The 19002-nt window shown below is 36.1% G+C and overlaps 1 protein-coding gene and 1 pseudogene across 2 annotated transcripts; both read left to right on the forward strand.

Annotated features, from left to right (window-relative positions):
* The first annotated feature begins 344 nt into the window (after nt 1-344).
* LOC147299399 (leucine--tRNA ligase, cytoplasmic-like) lies at nt 345-5042 on the forward strand. The gene is made up of 3 exons (XM_086229757.1): nt 345-583; nt 714-832; nt 1623-5042. The coding sequence occupies exons 1-3, from the start codon at nt 422-424 to the stop codon at nt 4897-4899; spliced, it is 3558 nt and encodes a 1185-aa protein (XP_086085883.1). The 5' UTR covers nt 345-421; the 3' UTR covers nt 4900-5042.
* Nucleotides 5043-5716: 674 nt separating this feature from the next.
* On the forward strand, nt 5717-18108 carry LOC147299400 (rhodanese-like/PpiC domain-containing protein 12, chloroplastic; annotated as a pseudogene). Its single transcript, XR_015123915.1, has 8 exons — nt 5717-6324; nt 8704-8820; nt 9139-9229; nt 10241-10341; nt 10435-10545; nt 11483-11591; nt 12774-12824; nt 17902-18108. The product of XR_015123915.1 is annotated as a rhodanese-like/PpiC domain-containing protein 12, chloroplastic (transcript).
* Nucleotides 18109-19002: the final 894 nt, after the last annotated feature.

Raw genomic sequence — 19002 nt, forward strand, 5'->3', positions numbered from 1 at the left:
AACAAAAAAAAAAACAAAGAAAGAAGGTGCAAATCTGCACAACCCAACCCACTCCAGCCCAATCCACCTCAAGTGGCCTCCTCTCGATGGCAGCCTACCTGCCGGCAGTAGCTACCCTATTTGCCGGCGACCCCACCCTCCCCCTTCTCTCTCTCTCTCTCTCTCTCTCTCTCTCTCTCTCTTCTGTCGCACCCCCTTTCCCACCCCGCACAAACCATTGGCGACGTCAATTGTGGCGACTGGGCGGGGAGGGGGTGCAACCTTGCACTTCGCAACTCCTTTTCTTGTTTTTTTGTTTATAAGTTTAATTTTTTATTTTTTTTTAGTTTTAAATCTAATTTTTTTAATAAGAAATAACAATTTTAACCCTTAAAAAAAGTTTTAACATAAGTTACAGGAAGCCTTGACATAAGTGACATGAATGTCCTGCTTTTATAAACCCCAAACCCCAACCCAGAACCAGGTTGGAGATTCACAGCGGCGAATCGTCGTTCCCGGCCGCGACGTGGTGCGGGACCTGCCAAGTTCTGCTCATCTTTTCTCTCTGAGCACATCACTCAGTCTCGATGGCAGAACACAGCAGGTAAGTTGGTTTTTGTGTCTGGTGTTCTATCATGCCAGACTGTGTATTTTGACTTAGACAGTCCCTAATGAATGAATGGTGTCAAATTGACACACCGCCTAAATCCATATACGTTGCTTTTGTCTCGCAGCTAATCTTAACCCTAATTCTCCCCGGGACTTTTCTTATGGTCGGACAAAACATGGGCAGCAGGTTTACCATTAATGCCATTCCCAGTGCAATCTTGAACCAGAAGTATATAGCTAGCAGGTGTTAATTTTACTTTTTTTTAATTTTGTTTTTGTTTTTTATGTTTTGAGCTTACTGATCTGTGCGTCTTTTAATTAAAGGCCATTTTTGCTTAGATTGAAAGATTTGATCATTATGATGGCCAAAAAAGAGAGAAAGATTTGATCATTATGAATTGCTCATGCCGACTTAAATTAAAACGAAAAAATATAAGAATCTATGTTCTAACTAGAATGAAATGAACTAATGGAAGCTTATATTTTTTTTTTCTATTTTTTTGTTGTGTGGTGTTGGGTATTGTTTAAAAGTGATATCTTAAGTTTCGATATGTAACAGATGCAGTCTCTAATCAATTCTTTTTGTTGTTTTTATTTTTTTACTATATTTTGGATGACTTGAATTTCGATATCTTTGATTCAGTATAATCTTCTGGCCCCAGTAACTATAACTTGGTTGGTATTCATGCACGCCTGAGTGTGCGTGTGTGTGTGTGTGTGTATTGACAGTAGCTATTATATTTACTGGGTTGTGGTAGTTGGTTTCATTCTAGTTAAGATTGTATAGAAAATGTTGTGTTACGGGTAAAACTCACCTTTAAATTATATGATTAACAAGTGTGGACTTGCTTTGCTAAGCCATGTTATGTTGCCTTTTCACTTCCCTCTATTTGGTATATATGACTTTGGATATATATATATATATATATATATATATATATACACACACACACACTTTAATGTCTTAAATTTTTTTGATAAGAATGTCGTGGAATACATAGCTGTTTTCTTATGTAAATCATTGGTGTTTGCAGTTTCTGTAAGAATACTGAAACGGAAGCCAAAGGTGGGAAGAGGCTTGCTAGGAGAGACCGTCTCCTAGAGATTGAGGCAAAGGTTCGGAGCTGGTGGGAAGAGAAACAAGTTTTCAGGGCTGAATCTTGTGATAAGCCTCCTGAACCAGGGGAGAAGTTCTTTGGAACTTTCCCGTTTCCTTACATGAATGGTTTTTTGCATCTAGGACATGCATTCTCAATCTCAAAGCTCGAGTTTTCTGCAGCTTACCATAGATTAAGAGGTGCCAATGTGCTCTTGCCTTTTGCTTTCCACTGCACTGGCATGCCCATCAAAGCCTCAGCCGATAAACTTGTCCGAGAGATCCAACAGTTTGGAGACCCGCCAGTTTTTCCTGAAGGAAAGGAGCAAAGGAACCAGAAAGTGGTAGCAGAAGCAGAGGATGCAAATGCAGGTGCGCGTTCAAAGAAGTTCAAGAGAAAGAAGTCCAAGGCTATAGCAAAGTCAAACGGGCAAGAATACCAATGGAAAATTATGTGTAGTTTTGGCCTCTCTGAGACTGAGATACCCAAATTCCAGAATCCATATAACTGGCTGACCTTCTTTCCTCCATCGACTGTGGAAGACCTCAAGGCTTTTGGCTTGGGATGTGACTGGAGACGCTCCTTTATTACTACAGACATGAACCCTTTTTTTGATGCCTTTGTGCAGTGGCAGGTTAGGAAACTGAAATCCATGGGTAAGATTGTGAAAGATATCCGTTACACAATATACTCTCCATTGGATGGGCAGCCATGTTCAGATCATGATAGGGCCACTGGTGAAGGAGTTGAGCCTAAAGAATACACTATCATCAAAATGGAGCTGGTGGCACCTTTCCCTTGTAAATTGGGAATGTTGGAGGGTAAGAAAGTGTTCCTTGCTGCAACATTGAGACCTGAGACCATGTTTGGACAAACAAATTATGCATGGGTATTGCCTGATGGGAAGTATGGAGCCTTTGAAATCAATGAAACAGATGTATTTATTGTTACTCACAGAGCAGCACTTAATCTTGCTTATCAGAAGTACTCGAGGGTCCCAGAGAAACCTACTTGCCTGGTTGAACTAACTGGTTATGATTTGATTGGCCTTCCATTAAAGTCACCACTTGCGCTCAATCAGATTATTTATGCCCTTCCTATTTTGACCATCCCAAAAGACAAAGGCACTGGGGTTGTGATTAGTACTGTATCGACTGACGCTCCTTCTGAGTATATGGCTGCCTTGCATGATTTAAAAACAAAACCTGCTTTTAGGGCAAAATATGGTGTGAAGGATGAGTGGGTCATGCCTTTTGAGATTATGCCAATCTTAGACGTTCCGGTATATGAAAATAAGGCGGCTGCAGAAAAGGTCTGTGCAGATATCAAAATCAAAAGCCAAAATGAGAAAGAGAAACTATCAGAAGCCAAGAGGTTGACATACTTGGAAGGATTCACAGAAGGAACACCTGCTGTGGGAGAATTCGAAGTCCAGGAGGCGAAACCCTTGATAAAACTTCTAGAGGCAGGCGAGGCAATTATGTATAGAGAACCTGAGAAGCGGGTAGTGTCACGATCGGGTGATGACTGTGTTGTGGCTCTTACAGATCAATGGTATATCACATACGGGGAACCTGAATGGAAACAACTGGCTGAGGAGTGCTTGTCCGGCATGAATTTGTATTCGGATATGACACGACATGGATTTGAACAGACTTTGGGTTTCTTGAATCAGAGGGCTTGCTCACGATCTTTTGGGCTTGGGACTCGTATCCCCTGGGATGATGAATTCTTAGTTGACTCATTGTCTGATTCAACTATTTACATGGCTTATTACACGATTGCTTACATATTACACAATGGAGACTTGTATGGTTCCAGCAAATCTGCAATTAAACCTGAACAAATGACTGATGAGGTCTGGGATTTTATTTTCTGTAATGGCCCTTATCCTAAATCATCTGATATCTCATTATCAATTCTAAATAAGATGAAGCAGGAGTTTGAATATTGGTATCCTTTAGATCTTCGAGTGTCTGGCAAGGATCTGATCCAAAATCATTTAACCTTCTGCATTTACAACCATACAGCAATCATGTCCAAGAAGCACTGGCCTCGCGGGTTTAGATGCAATGGTCACATCATGCTCAATGGTAAGAAGATGTCCAAGTCTGAAGGGAATTTTATGACACTTCGCCATGCAATTGAGGTATTTTCTGCTGATGCCACGCGATTCGCTTTGGCTGATGGTGGAGATGGCATCGATGATGCAAATTTTGTATTTCAGACTGCAAATGCTGCAATCCTTAGGCTCACCAAAGAGATCTCATGGATGGAAGAAGTTTTGGCTGCAGACTCTTCTTTGAGAATAGGTCCCCCTTCTACTTATGTTGACAGGGTCTTTTTGAACGCGATAAATGTTGCTGTGAACAGGACTGAACAGAATTACCGGGATTGCATGTTCCGTGAAGCCCTCAAGACTGGGTTTTATGATCTTCAAGCTGCCAGGGATGAGTACAGGTTTTTATGTGGTTCTGGGGGCATGAACCGTGATTTGTTGTGGCGTTTTATGGATGTGCAGACACGTCTTATTACTCCAATCTGTCCACACTATGCAGAATACGTCTGGAGGGATGTTTTGAAGAAGGAAGGGTTTGTTGTAAATGCAGGATGGCCTACGGCTGATGCTCCAGATCTAACCCTTCAGAGTGCCAATAAGTATTTGCAAGACACAATTGTTTTAATGAGGAAGCTGCTCCAAAAGCAAATTTCTGGTTCAAAGCAAGCCAGTGAGCAGGCTGCTCCAGTTGTCTCGTTGACAGAAAAAAAGAAGCTAATAGGCTTGATATATGTATGTGAGAAATTTGATGGATGGAAGGCAGAGTGCTTGAGGATACTCCAAAGTAACTTCTGCAGGGATACTTGTAATTTTGCTTCAGAGAAGGTGATATTGGAGGCATTGCGGACAAGTTCTATTGGTCAGTCTAAAGATTTTAGACAAACCCTAGAGCTTTGTATGCCTTTCATGAGGTTCAAGAAGGATGAGGCAGTTGCACTTGGGGCTCATGCCTTAGACTTGAAGCTATCATTTGGAGAGATTGAGGTCCTTCAAGAGAACTTGGACTTAATTAAGAGACAAATTGGTCTCGAAGAGGTCGAAGTTTGGTCTGCTACCAACCCTCATGCTGTTGCTAAAGCTGGTTCTTTTGTTAAACTGATAGAGCAGAATCCTCCTTTCCCCGGGAGCCCAACTGCTATATTCTTGACCCGGTAATTATAATCTTTGTGGTACATATCTACAATTTACACAGAGCACCCTATTGGTCGTATTGTTTTTCTCAACAGAGTATCAGACGTAACCGTTTACTTATATAAGATATATACGTACATCGAAATAAATTCTATTTTTGTTTTTCACATTCATATTTTTAAACAATTCCCTTGTGCTGCATTTATTCACTGGTGGATAGAGAAGGGTTTTTTATAAGCTAAACCCTCTAGTAGAGATGAGGATTAATTGTTCCTCCCTTGCCCCCTCTTTTGTAATCTCAGCAATCAGATTCAGCTTGGAAGAAGCAATCATCAGAAACCTGCTTGCATTTATGATGTGCCAGATTTTGTTGTGTTATCTGGGGGCAATTTTGATCAACTGCTTTTTAGACACTATTGTGTCCCATTGTGCTGTGCTAATATGTGTTTTTCGTGTTGCGTTAACAGAAATTTGTGGCTGGTATTGTGTTTTGATATTTTTTGCTAACTATATATTGTAGAATTTTGATTTTAAAATATATATATATTTTTTTTTCGGTTTGTGTTTTAAGTATAATGTGAAATAGTACTTGCTCTGTTTTAAGTTTTGAAATTTTCCACTGGAGGAAATTTTGTTTTCCTGGGTTTCAGACTTAGGATGTCATCCCTGATGTTATTCATCAGTATTCATGCCTGGTTTCCTTGTTGCAAGATTCTCTTTGATTATAGGCTTTTTCTGTTCTACCCAAGTTTTTTTTTTTTTTTTTTTGGTCGAAATTTCTACCCAAGCTTTTTCTGTTCTACCCAAGTTTGGAATGATCTTCTTCTACAGTGTTATGATGTTTGGACCTCATTTCTGTTTCTTTTCTTGTATATCAATAGGTCATAGGAAACCCCACTTGCAAACATAGTCACCAATTTCGAGCCTTTGCCTCAATCTCTAGGAGAGAGTCTCTCCTGGCAAAGCTTTTTCCACCTTCGGCTGTCATTTCAGTGATCTTACATAAACTGCAAAACAGAAATGATTTCCATAATCAATATTAAGCATCCCAACTAGGAATGCACCAAAAGAGAAAACAAAAATGAAAAAAAGTAAATGCGAAGAAATACAAATAACCTACACAACCCATACAAAGATATTAGATACCGAACTCTAACGCAAAACACACTCTCTCTCGATATCGAATTTCAAAACCAAAGGACGCAATGTCAATGTTAAGAGCTACTCATATGACACCAATAGCACCTGCAGCTCTCAGTGCTCTTAGACTATCTTTGCGTCCCAATCTCAGCCTCTCTTCTCTTTCAAACATTCACAAAATCTCTACTTGTGCACCTTCCCAGACTTTTCTCTCCCAAACCTTCAAACCAACTTCGCCTCATCCCTCTTCTTTGAGCGTGAAGCGGGTTCTGCTGCGTACTGTTGGTCATCCATGTCCCAAGGGTGCAGGTGGCTCGTAGCTTCCAAACCCACTTTTTATTTTCTTCATGCTTTCTAAGTATTGGTTGGTTTTAAATTCTTGTTGTTGTTCTTTTCTGTTTGGTTCTTGATAAAAGTGGAGGTGTAGGAAAGGAATGAAATTTCTTAGTTTCATGTCATCTGTTGCTTAGAAAAATTGGTAATCGAAATGCTGAATTATAAGACTAAACTATAATCCAGCAGGGATATGAAAGAATGAAATACCATTTGGATATTTAGTTCTAAGGTTTTTTCCTAATTGAGAAATTCCTCTTTAGTTTGATGAATTACTGACTGGAGAGAAGAATATTGCTATTTAGTTATGAGGTAATTTACCCTTTGGATATGAGATTGTCAATGACCCTTGAGACCATGACTGCATTTCCTGAGCGTAATAGCACTATGATTTGATATTTTCTTGTTTTTGATTAATTGAAGAATACAAAGGAAATACAGAGAAGACAAATACCATTTTGGGAACTTTTACTGGGAGTCAATTGTCTATTCAAATCTCACTTATTTTATAGGTAATTTAGGAGAAAATATGTTCTTATTTTTCTTCTCCCCCCCTCCCCCCTCCTTCAATTTCATTAATATCTACTGTTTAGAAAACTGAATCAGACCAGTTGATCCCACTGGGTTAATGGAAATTGGTTGGCTGACTGATTGGGTTCTTTTTTTTACTCAGAACTGGTTTCTGCATCTATTGATCCTTGTTGAAGATGTTCAAACCAATGTAGTCTTATTTTTCCTTTTAATTTTTAAACACACAATGGGTGCTAACATTTTGCCGTATGTGATCATTTCAAAATTGAAACTTGTCTTCCATGCTTACATCCCAACATTCTTGTTTTTGTTACACATTTTTTGACAATAAAGAACTTATGAATGTGTAAACTAAACATGCATCAACATAGCACTTCATTACCTGACATGTCAATTCATAGGAAGAACTGTTCCCTAAATCATAGTAGAGCTCAAGCTCTCTAGAATCAAAATTACTGAACTAGAGCTCAACCATGCCTAGAACCTAAGCTTGAACTGGCTTGTGATTTGGCTCATTAGAAATATAGTCTTATGGTGCACCAGAGGCGATCTATTGAGGACCTAAGTTGAGGACTTAACTTGAGGACCACATTGTTGGGTCCCACCCCTCAATGTTGTCCAATGATCTGAATCATCCATTTTTTAGCCATTTGAGTATCACTTCGATCATTTTAGTGTTTAAAACACTATTTATATCTGTATTTGATCATAATTAAATGACCAAAAAATCTCAAATTTGGATGATTTTTGCACAGATGATCCTTTAACAAGGACCTGAAAAATGGACTGTTCAGATCATGACGCCACATTGCAGGGTTGGCCCTACATGTGGTCCTCAAGTTAAGTCCTCAGCTTAGGTCCTCACTAGATTGCCTCCGTATTATGTATAAATATATATATATATATATTAATGTGCGTGTATGCATAAAAACAAATGAGCTGGCTTGCGAGCATCGGAGTTGAGCCTACCTTGTGGTTTGTGAGGCTGAAATATCCCTCTTTTCAATCGTGAAAGGCTGAAGGCAAGCTGCCCGGTTTGTTTGACAACTTATGAATTCTGATTAGATTGTTTAAGTACTTGAATTTGTTTTACGGGTCGTTTGGATGGAGAGAAATAAAAGGATTTTTGAGGATGCTAAGGAGGAGGAGGTGGATAATTTTTGGGAGAGAGATTGGTTTTGGGCTTCCTTATGGGCGTCAGTCACTCCAGGTTTCTGGGATTTCCTGTTTTCTGCAACTATGTCAAATTGGGTTTGTGTATTAGGGATTGGTGTTTGCTGATTTGCTATAATGTTGTTCTCTTTATTATCCTAGAACTTTCTATCTAGTATCCTTTAGAAAAGTGGACATCTTGTTCACTGTGTTGTACTTTGTACACCTTATTTTTCTTTTAATGAAAATCTGTTTCTCATTAAAAAAATTTTTCTTACCAACACCAAGGAAATGGAAATAGGATGAAGTTGATTGAAAGATTTGAAATTTTTTATTTTCTCGGAATTTAGTCTCTCTCAATTATTTTTTCCTTCTTATTTGGAGTACACAATATTGCTCTGTTTTCTTTTCTATGACTGTTTAAGACAGATTTTAAGAGTAAGTTTTTAAATCAGTGCCCAATGTTGGCATTGGGTTTATTTATTCTTTTCTAATGCTAGTACGCTTCCTGTTAAGTGAAAAGACTAAAGAATTTCATGTACTCTCCCTCTCTCTCTCTCTCTCTCTCTCTCTCTCTCTCTCTCTCTCTCTCACATGTGGCCACACACATATGCACGCTCTAACTCTCACCCATTTACACTGTCGAAGAGTTGCAAGTTCTATTTCTTTCAGCTTCGTTCAGTGCTGGAAGTAGCTCTGGTGATGAAAGGGAAATATTGGTGCAGCACTTGCTTGTTAAAGAAGACAACCTTAAGCTTCTGTTAGATCTTCAGCAGAGAATTTTAGGAGGTTAGTTTCCATAACATTTATAGATAAGAGGTAAAAATTCAAGTTGTTATTTTAGCATTAATATGAGAAAGCTTCAAAACCTTTGAATTTCGCAGTTTTTAATATAAACTTTTTATTGAATGCCGCGTTTTCATCAATCATAATGGTGGACTGTTTGTCCATCTCCTTTTGTATATATGTACTTTTTTGTCTATAAAATTTTTGTTTCCTATTAAAAAAAATCAACCATAAGGTGAAATCTGTAAATTTCAAATTTGACACTCTTCTAAATTTTCCTTTTTGATGCCGTTCTGTTTTGATGCCATTTGTCACATTCAGGCGAGGACCTAAGTGATCTTGCTGCGGAATACTCCATATGTCCATCCAAAGAAGAGGGGGAATGCTTGGGTGGGTGAGAAAGGGGCAAATGGTATGCTGATGAGATACAATATCTGTCCTTCTAGCTTTCTAATACATTAGGGACACTGGAAATTAATTTCTTGTGTAATTGTGGTTCTCTAAGTTTTGTGAATATTGTGTGAGCATTGATAGAATTAAGTAGAAATTGCTATAGATTCTGATCTTTTTTTCCAGCTTGGAACTTGGAAGTATGCTTTGTCTTCTCCCAAATAGTTTCTTGCAGAACTTACAGGAAACATTTTTTTTTTTCTTTTCTTAAGAAGTAGTTCTTTTGTAACATTTTTTCATTTATTTCTTATGCAAAGAGAGTCTAAATGAAAAATGAAGGAAACAGTAGATACTAAATTGAAGCATCATACATTTGTAACCACTAAATGAATTTCATATCATAAAAGAGAGAAAAAGAAAACATCTTGTACATGTTGAAAATTGGAGGTTTTAGACCATTTTCTTTTGTTGGTTTACTGGAAGCCCAATGGACCTGTGGGTTACACAAAGGAGGTAGCCCTCTTCCATCCCATAAGTGTCCCCAGAACAAATATGGTGGGATTTGATCCCAGGTCCCTGGAGACAACGGGACTTTACCGACTGAGCTAGCTGGCACCTTCAGGTATCAGGTTTTAGATAATTTATGCTTGTCTTTCTATTGAGCTCAGCTGTCGTGTATAGTCATAGATGATCTGGTTAGTATAAGAAAGGTGTACACTCTATAGCAGTGGAAAACTGTAAATATAAAATTCAAAGAAGCTTAGTATTAAAGAAATCATCATTTATTTGGAAATTGCTAAAGCACTGAAATTATTTTCAATGTTGCTATATGCATAGTTCCACTGCCTTAATTTTTGTTCTCATAAAGTAATGATTTTTGAATGGTACATGTATGATGATGATGCGTTACTATGTGAAGCTGAAATGAATGGCAGTGGAAAGGTTGATAGGGAAACAAACTTATATAAACTATTAATTCATGCTACAAATTTTGTTGCTGGCGCCAATATGATTTGAAAGATAACTGGCCCAGGTACCCTAGTTTGAGGACGCTGCATTTAGTGCATCTTTAAATAAAGTTGTAAGGTGCAAAACAAAATTTGGATGGCATTTATTGCAAGTACTATCGGAGAGGTATTCCCTAGAAACTTGCCTCAATGTATTTGAGATGCTGACTCACACTTGAATATACTTATCTGTTTTTGTACTTGCATCATATGCTGTTAGGGAAGAATCATTACTTCAAGACATTGCACCCACCGAGCTTCATGTGAAGATGCAAGATCCCAGTTTCTTAGATGAGGCACAATTGATTGATGTTCGAGAACCTGAAGAAGTGTAGGCTCTCATCTTCTATTTTCTGCTCTTAGTTGTCTAGAGAATCTTTTTTGATGGATTTTATGATTACAAAATCTAGAGATGACTAAAATGTACTTTGCAAGTTATGACATGGTGGCTTTTGTTGTAACTTGTAAGTCTATGTATATGTGGGTATGCTTAAGTAGTGGGTTTTATCTATACTATATGTATGGTGTTATAGTGATGAGTTGAAATTTTGAAAGTTAGTAATTGACAGAAAAATATTCATATATACTTTCTGACATATCATAAAAGAGTTTTGAACTGCAGTTGAATAATATAACAAGGAAATTTTTGGTCATAGGTAAATTGAAGAAAATTGCAGTTAATTTTCTGTGATATTTTGCTCGACTTGGGTAAATGCCATATATTGTGTTTTATGTGAAAAGCTATTTGTTCGACATTGGATCATCCTATTTACACTACTCAGTTGCAAGAGATTTGTTGCACTTTTTTATCCTCATAATTGGAGGGAATAAGGCTATGCTCCAGTCGGTGGTTAATTTGCATTGGTGTTGGAGTGGCCATTTAGGGACATAGTTACAGTGATGTTTGGCATCTGATCCCTTTGTGTGTTTTGAAGATGTTGAAGCTTCATCCTCTAAATTCAAGTTCTCTTTAATTTGTTCTCTAAATTAGTGGCCGGTGTTTTACTCCTTGTTTATTTATGTTGATAAATTGTTAACTTAACTTAATGTTAGATTGGCTCTTCCCTTTGGTGTATCTTCTGTGTATTTCCAATACTAAGAATATCTATTGTTTAAAAACCCGTCAAAGTTTTTTCTTTAGAAATTAAAAGAAGAAAAGTTGTTTAACACACTGGAGAGCTTTTGGCTTTGGTCAGTATGTGTTAATCTCTTTTGTTAAGTAGCAATCTTACAAGTTTTCCAATACTCATATCACCTTTGTTTGACAGGTTCAAAGCTTCTTTGCTGGGTTTCCAGGTTCTTCCCCTTCGACAATTTGGAAGCTGGGGACCTGAAATAACTACGAAGTTTGATCCTCAAAAGGATACTTATGTTATGGTAGGTTCAAACCTTTTTGTGCTAAGCATTTCTTTTTCTTATATTTTAAAAAGATGAATTTTTGTTACAACCGTATAATTGTTTGGTAAAACGGAACATGACAATTTTTTATCCTCAAGTTTCATGCCTACCTTTTCTTTGAGTGAGGCATTGGCTATGGGGATAATGTCTAATCTTGTTTGTATTAGTTGTCTTCCTATTTTCATTGCAATATAGTGGTACTTTAAGGTATGTGGCATCCAAAATCTCCAGGTCCAGTTTCCCCCATTTTGGCGCTAATGAAGTTGTTAGTTGTATAATTTCTAATCGCCCTGGACTTCTTGTACCTTAGTCCTTAGGTTTGGTGAAAATTGAGATTGGCTATCCATTTCTAACTTGGATGTTTTTCCCCTCACACTCTCCACATGAAAAACAAGAAAGAACTAAAACTCTAAAAGGAAAAGGAAAATGAATAGAAAGAAGATAAAGTGTTCATCATATCCATTTTGGAAACTCTCTATGGCTATCTTTGCCCCGTATCTCTGAATGTCTAAGGAGGAAGAAATCAATCTGAGTGTGAAGGAATATTTCTATTATCTATACTATTAGGTGCAAGAGTGTCGACATAAATATATTAGAAATTTAGGGTAGTTAGATGGTATTAATGCTTCTAAAATGGGCTGGTCAAAAGCTTTCAGAATAGCTATGAATAGAAATTGCTACGATTAAGTAACTAGAAGAAAATTATGGTGGGGCCTAACGTAAGTGCTTTTCATAGAAAAAAATATCGAAGTGCCTTTTTTCCCCATATGTATATGTGTGTGTGGAGATGCACATATATGAGTGAGTTTTTAATCATTTTGGAGTCTAAGAAAGAGATTTTAGAAAAAGATGAAATTTTCAAAAATAGAAGAAACCGGCTATGACAAATGGCACCATAGATACGTAGTTCCTTTGTTTCCTTAAGTCCAATCTTCCAATTGTCAGACAGAAGAAGTCTCCTGGAAACAAATTGTTGTTCATGAGTTTCTTGGGTTTAATTTCTTTTAAGGAAAAGTGTTATTTCTGAGTTTCCCATCCAAGAGTGGGTTTAAGCACACATTCGTTATGTGCTGCCTATAGTGCTTACTTTCACTTTACATTTTATGTTCAATCCTTTCTTGTCCACTACTTTAAACTGACATTTCATGTTCCAAAATGCAGTGTCACCATGGTGTGCGGTCATTACAGGTTGCCAAGTGGTTGCAGACGCAGGTAGAGCCTTTTCTGCTATGTTAATTTACTATAACTGGAACATCCTTTAAAAGTTAGACTGACTTCATTTCCTTGTGGGATCTAGACACTCCCTCAGTGCGTAATTTTTCATCTCCTTTCTTTTTCAAATTTTACAGAGCTGCATCGTTATTCATTTATTCAAATATATCTTTCAAGGCCCTTTTGCCAGTGGCTGGCATGTAATTTCTGTGCTCCTGTAGTGACCATTTATAATGTTTATAAATTTGAATCTCCTTAGTGCTTGTCATGCATCGGAAAGCCTTTAGAAAAAGGATGGTCTCTTATTAACATTTAAACCAAAGTTCAAAGAGAAGTTTCCGCTGTTCAACTAAGTCAAAAGTTTACTTATAGTAACCATTAAATAGAAGCTCATAGATCCTATTCAAATGCCAAAGAAATCAGATTTAAAGAATTTCATTTCCACTGTTTAAAATGCCAAATGGTGACTTATTTTATTTGAGGTAGAGAATACAATGAACAATCTGAAATTGAGGATTTATAAGTTTCTTGACGTGGACAATTGAAATAAGGCTCGTATGCTATTTGTGATATTCAGATTTGGTAGTCTTGGGTTCTCTAACACGTCTTATATGGCTGTAAGATAGTCACTAGCAGTTTAAGGTTAAATCATTTTTCAATTTGAGGCATTAGATTTAGAGTTATAGGGGTTTTGATGCTCAGGGACAGATCTAGAATTTCACAAAATTTCTGCGCAGAAATTTATATCGGGGTTATAGAGGGTGTTTTGAGATAAATAATTTATTTATTTTTAACAATGGAAGGTGCAACGGTGGGTGTGTGTGTTGATGAATTTGGTGCGTGAATACTGAATAGGAGTCCTTCGTTTGATCTGTTGATGAAGTAGTACCTTAATTGGATTTGTACTGCTATTAGAATAAGTGATTTAGGAGTATAAGGATGGCTAATTGTGCTAAAAGTCAGAATCGGATAATGGAATATTCTGTAATTCAAGTTGAGGCATGAGCATATTTCTCCCTGTTGGCCGGTAGGGGCAAATTACCCAATTTATATTAGAGATAATTAGGCTTGGGTTTTTTAAAAAAACAGTTTTTAGATGGAGACCGGGGGTATTTTAAAATTTATAAGAAAATCATTTTAATTCGTAATAAAGTTCTTTAATTTATAAGTTTTTTTTTTTAATTCATAATAAAGTATTCTCCCGATTTAAAATTTATAAGAAAATCATTTTAATTCGTAATAAAGTTCTTTAATTTATAAGTTTTTTTTTTTAATTCATAATAAAGTATTCTCCCGATTTGAAAGGTATTTCCTCTTTTAGGGTGTAGAGTGGGCTTTGTAGAGGTTGCATGTTAGGTTTTAACTCCAGAATTTTAAGCGGAGCCTCCGGAGTTAAAATCTAACATAAAGCCGTCAAAGAAGAAAAATAAAAGGACTTGATTAAAAACTCTAAATCACTACCGGTTTTAATCTAAGAAATACTCATAAAATGGACTAGATTATAAGTCTCCCTTTATATTATTAATCATGTTGAGCTTGTACATTTTTTAAGTCTTAGGAGTCTCTCATTTACATGTTTATTAATTAGTACCTTAATTGTAAACTTGTAATTCTAATGACATTAGAATAATTGGTTTAGGTCCTTTAGGAGTCTCTAAATATGTTGAAAAAAGATCAGAATTTGATAATGGAATATTGAGTAATTTGAGCTGAGGCCTTGTGCATATTTTCTCATTCTTCCCCGATACCTGCTGTTCATGTTGTACTGCTACAGGATTAGGACAGTCTGAATTTTCTTCCTTCTCTTGCCTATTTTCAATCTTAAGTTGAAACCATTATATTCCTGAATCAAAACCCTAGAACTAGGGCTGCCCATCGGTCGGATCGAATCAGTAAATGATTTTGCCGATTCGATTTTCAAAAATTTCGATAATTCAATTTTGATGCCGATTTCCGAATTGATTTTTTCTGTATTCGGTATTTTTCGGATCCTTCGATTTTTGGCATTTTTCGGTATTTTCGGTATTCATCACAAAATACAATCAGTGTGCTAAATCTACACAAGTAGACAACAGAAAAACCATTAATTAAAACAAAATTTACCTGCAATTCCAGATCGGCGACTGAGTTAGGTGAGGACTGTGAGGTAGATCGAGAGTTAGAGAGAGAGAAAGAGAGAGGAAACCTCCGACATCTTTGGCTTCGATCCGCCACCGTGGTTGATCGGATGGAAAATCCGAGCACACCATCGTGCTCAGGACGTCGAGAGGAAGAAGACTTGGGTGGTGGGAGGCCTCGACGCCGCCTGGAAGGGTAGTCAACGTTGGCGACAGTGCCAGATTATAGGTTCTGGTTCTGGGTTTTCGACTGGATTCTAGGCAATCAACGCTCATGAGAAGAAAGAGGAGAGAGAGAGAGGAAGCTTTTGGGACTGGTCTCGTCGCCATCGACCGTTGGACGAGAGAGATCTCGTCAGAGAAGGTGATCGGCGCAAGGAAAGGGAAGAGAGAGAAGAAGAAAAAAAAATGAAAAGAAAAACTGAGAAAGTGAGAAAGAGAGAGTCACCAGGGGGGGGATAGCGTATAGGATATTAATAGAGTTTAGTTATAATTAACTTTTAATTATAGTGTATAAGATATTAATAGAGTTTAGTGTATTTAACTTTTAAGTTTTAAGTTTAGGATATAAGATAAAGTGTATAGACTATAGAGAATATATAATATATAAGGTAAAGTGTCTAAAACTATACGTTATAACTAAAAGTCTAAAACTATATACTAATTAGTAATTTTATTATATAGGGTATAAGCAAGGAGTAAAATTTCGGTTTCGAGGAAATTTTCGTGGAAATTTCGATTTCGACAAAATTAAATAAAAACGACGGAAATTGCTATCAAAACACGGAAATTTTGAATGAAACTTGATCATATACTTATTTAACATATTATCTACTGTATTGATAAAAAACATTGAAAAAACTAAATTATATAATAGGTTTTATGTAATATAAGATGAATGTAATGCGCGCTGGTGGTAAATACTGTTAAAAAAATGGGTCACTAATTAATAATTATATAAATAACACCTCACATTTGCTCAATCTGACCTATGTACCCCATTGTAAACTCTATTATTTTATTAATCTTTAGATCCAAATACTAACTTGATGTGTAGCCTGTGTTATGTCTTTTTTCGTTTTTTTACTAATATACCATATTATGTCTTTTTCATAATTTTGTTTACAATTAAACAAAATACCAAAATGATCAAATCAAACCCCAAATAAAATCTTAAACTTTTTTTTTCTTTCCAATTGCCTAAAGACTCCAAATCTCAATCTATCTTAAAAAAAAAAAAAATTTCTTTCCTTTTTTTTTTTCTCTTCTTTTTTTTTTTCTTTCCTTTTTTTTTTTTACCTTTTCCTTTCTTTTTCTCTTCTTTTTTTTCCTTCCCTTTTCCTCTTCTTCCCCCGTGATTCACGCCTACCCCCTACCCCACTCATTCTCTCTCTTCTCTCTCCTCCCTCTTTTTCTTTTTCTTCTTCTTCTTTCCTTCTTCAATTCTTCCTCCCCTGGCCCCGTGACTGACCAGACGGTCCAGACCTCTTCCTTTTTTTTTTCTTTCCTTCTTCAGTTCTCATCTTCTCTTTCTCTCTCCTAGTCCCTCACTCCCTCCTCCTCCATGTTCTCTTCTCTTTGCTCCCTCTCCCTCTCCCTTCCCGATCTCCCTCTCTCCCTCCCGGATCTCTTCTCTCCCTCCTTCGACGGCGCGCGCGGCTCTGCCTCTCCCTCCGGCGATGGTGACGGCGGCGGCTCTGCCTCTTTCCCTCCGGTCTCAGCCTCCCCTCTCTCTCCGGTCTCTACATCGAAAATTTCGGCGAAATTTTTCGAAATTAATTTAGTATGGTGTTAAAATTTTCATACCCCTAAAAAACGAAATTTTCAGCGAAAATTTCGAAATTTTACTCCTTGGGTATAAGTATAACTAAAATTATATATTAAAACATTATTATATAAGTAGTTTATACTTTGTACTATATACTATATAGAGTTATAAATTATATACTATATAAAGTTAGTAAAATTATAAACTATATATTTATATAAACTATATGGTATTATAAACTATATACTATATAAACTATAAACTATAAACTATATACTAAGCATATTAATGTAATAATAATACATATAAATATATATAACTAAATTTTGGTAATTGTTTCGGATTTTTTGGTATATATTTCGGTTTTTTCGGTAATAATCGATTCGGTTACTTTCGGTCATAATTTTCGGTAATCGATCGGTTTACCAACTTTTTTCGATTTTTACCAAAATCAAATCAACTTTTTCGGTAATTTTTTGGTTTCGGATTTTCGATTTTCGGCTTGTTAAAATTGATTTACCAAACCAAAAAATTTCGATCGGTAGTCGATTAGTTCGGTAAATATCAAACCAATGGGCAGCGCTACCTAGAACCCAATTATGTTCCGTAGCCCTCAAAAACTTCTTGAAGTGAGCTCCTATTTCCCCCTCCAACCTTTCATATCCTTAATCATTCTTCAACCGGAGACCCCAGATAGTATACGAGTTCTTAAACCCTAAAAGCCCCACCGTATGTACAATCGTAGGCTGGTTTCCTATCCTCTCAGGGAAACTCTTGCTCAAATAATGAAAAGAAAGGAAAAACATATCGGATGAATGCGCTATAGTAAAATATTCCCATCAAACATTTCACTGGGCCTAGTTGTTTACTTGTTTAAATGTTTAGCAATCCTTGTTGCCATTCCTGCCAGGTCATACTTTGTCTTTTCCAAAAAAACATAATGAAACCTTTCTTATTCCTTTCCATATATATCTTTTTGATTCTTTATCTTCCCTTTCACCTTTTGCATCCTCTGTTTTTTTTATTTTTTTCAAATAACTGGACAATTTCCAGGAAAGATGCTACCTCATATTCATTTTTCGTGCCACATTATGCAATATCAGTTTGGAGTCTGGATGTTCTTATTTCCAAACTACTTATATTAACTGTACTATTTGTTTTTTGTTTTTTGTTTTTTGTTTTTGTGGTCCAGGGTTTTAAGAGAGAATTTAATGTTTCCGGCGGAATTCATGAATATGCTCAAAAGGTTGATCCAACAATTCCTACTTACTGAGACTTTCTGGATCAGAGATGTATTTCTTCCATTAGTTGAGTTGCCTAATTTATTTTTCTTCTTTTTATACTCTCGCCACCCCCTCAGTTTTTCTGAATATTGAATATTGGAGCGCAGTGGTTTGATATTATCTCATTCTCTTTATATATACAGTCCTATGTAATGCCGTAATGGTGATAATGCAACCCCCAGGTTGTAGAAAATTAATGCAAATTATGGTTGGACATTCCCAAGTCATATTGTAGAGTGAAATGAAAAGGCAGCATGGTTGTAGAGCATTAAAATCAAATTAAGATTTTATTTCACGGGACTTAGAAGTAATGCAAGTCTATACTTATTAAGTTATTATTCACGTATTCATATAAGTTTTACCCAAAATACTATTTTCTATACAACCTTAACAAGAATGAAACCTATTATCTCAACCCAATAAATAAAACAACCAAAATCTGAGATGAACCCAAGACAAAAACAGAAAAATTACAATCAATAGCAACTGAAAGTCTGAGATCAACTCAAGAAATAAAAATCTGACCAAAATAAACCCAAAACAATAAGTTGGTAACAACTTTTTTTTTTTTTTTTTTTTGTCAAACAAAACAGTAACTGAAACAAACCCAATCATAAGATTTATTATCAAAAGAACCCCCAGCTACTGTAAAGTGCACGGAACCAAGCAAATAAAATCGAACCTACCGAAAAGAGGCAAAGAGGTGATGGGTTCTCTGTATGTGAGACAATGAAAGAGAAAGACGAAGTGACGGAGGAGGACATAATTAAAAATAATTAATTACCACTTAAAAGTAATTAATTTCATATTAAAACAATTATTTAATAATTAAAAACCCTTAAAATAATTTTTTAAATAATTAAATTCGAATTATAAATTAATTTTTAGAAAGTAAACATTAATTTTTGAAATTAATATTATATTAAAATTAATTAATTATTATTAATTAAATAATTATTTACTAATTATTTAAATTATTTAATTAAATCATTAAGTAATAATAAACACTA

This window comes from Dryas octopetala, chromosome 1, assembly GCF_963921425.1.
Source record: "Dryas octopetala chromosome 1, drDryOcto1.1, whole genome shotgun sequence".
Classification (NCBI taxonomy): domain Eukaryota; kingdom Viridiplantae; phylum Streptophyta; class Magnoliopsida; order Rosales; family Rosaceae; genus Dryas; species Dryas octopetala.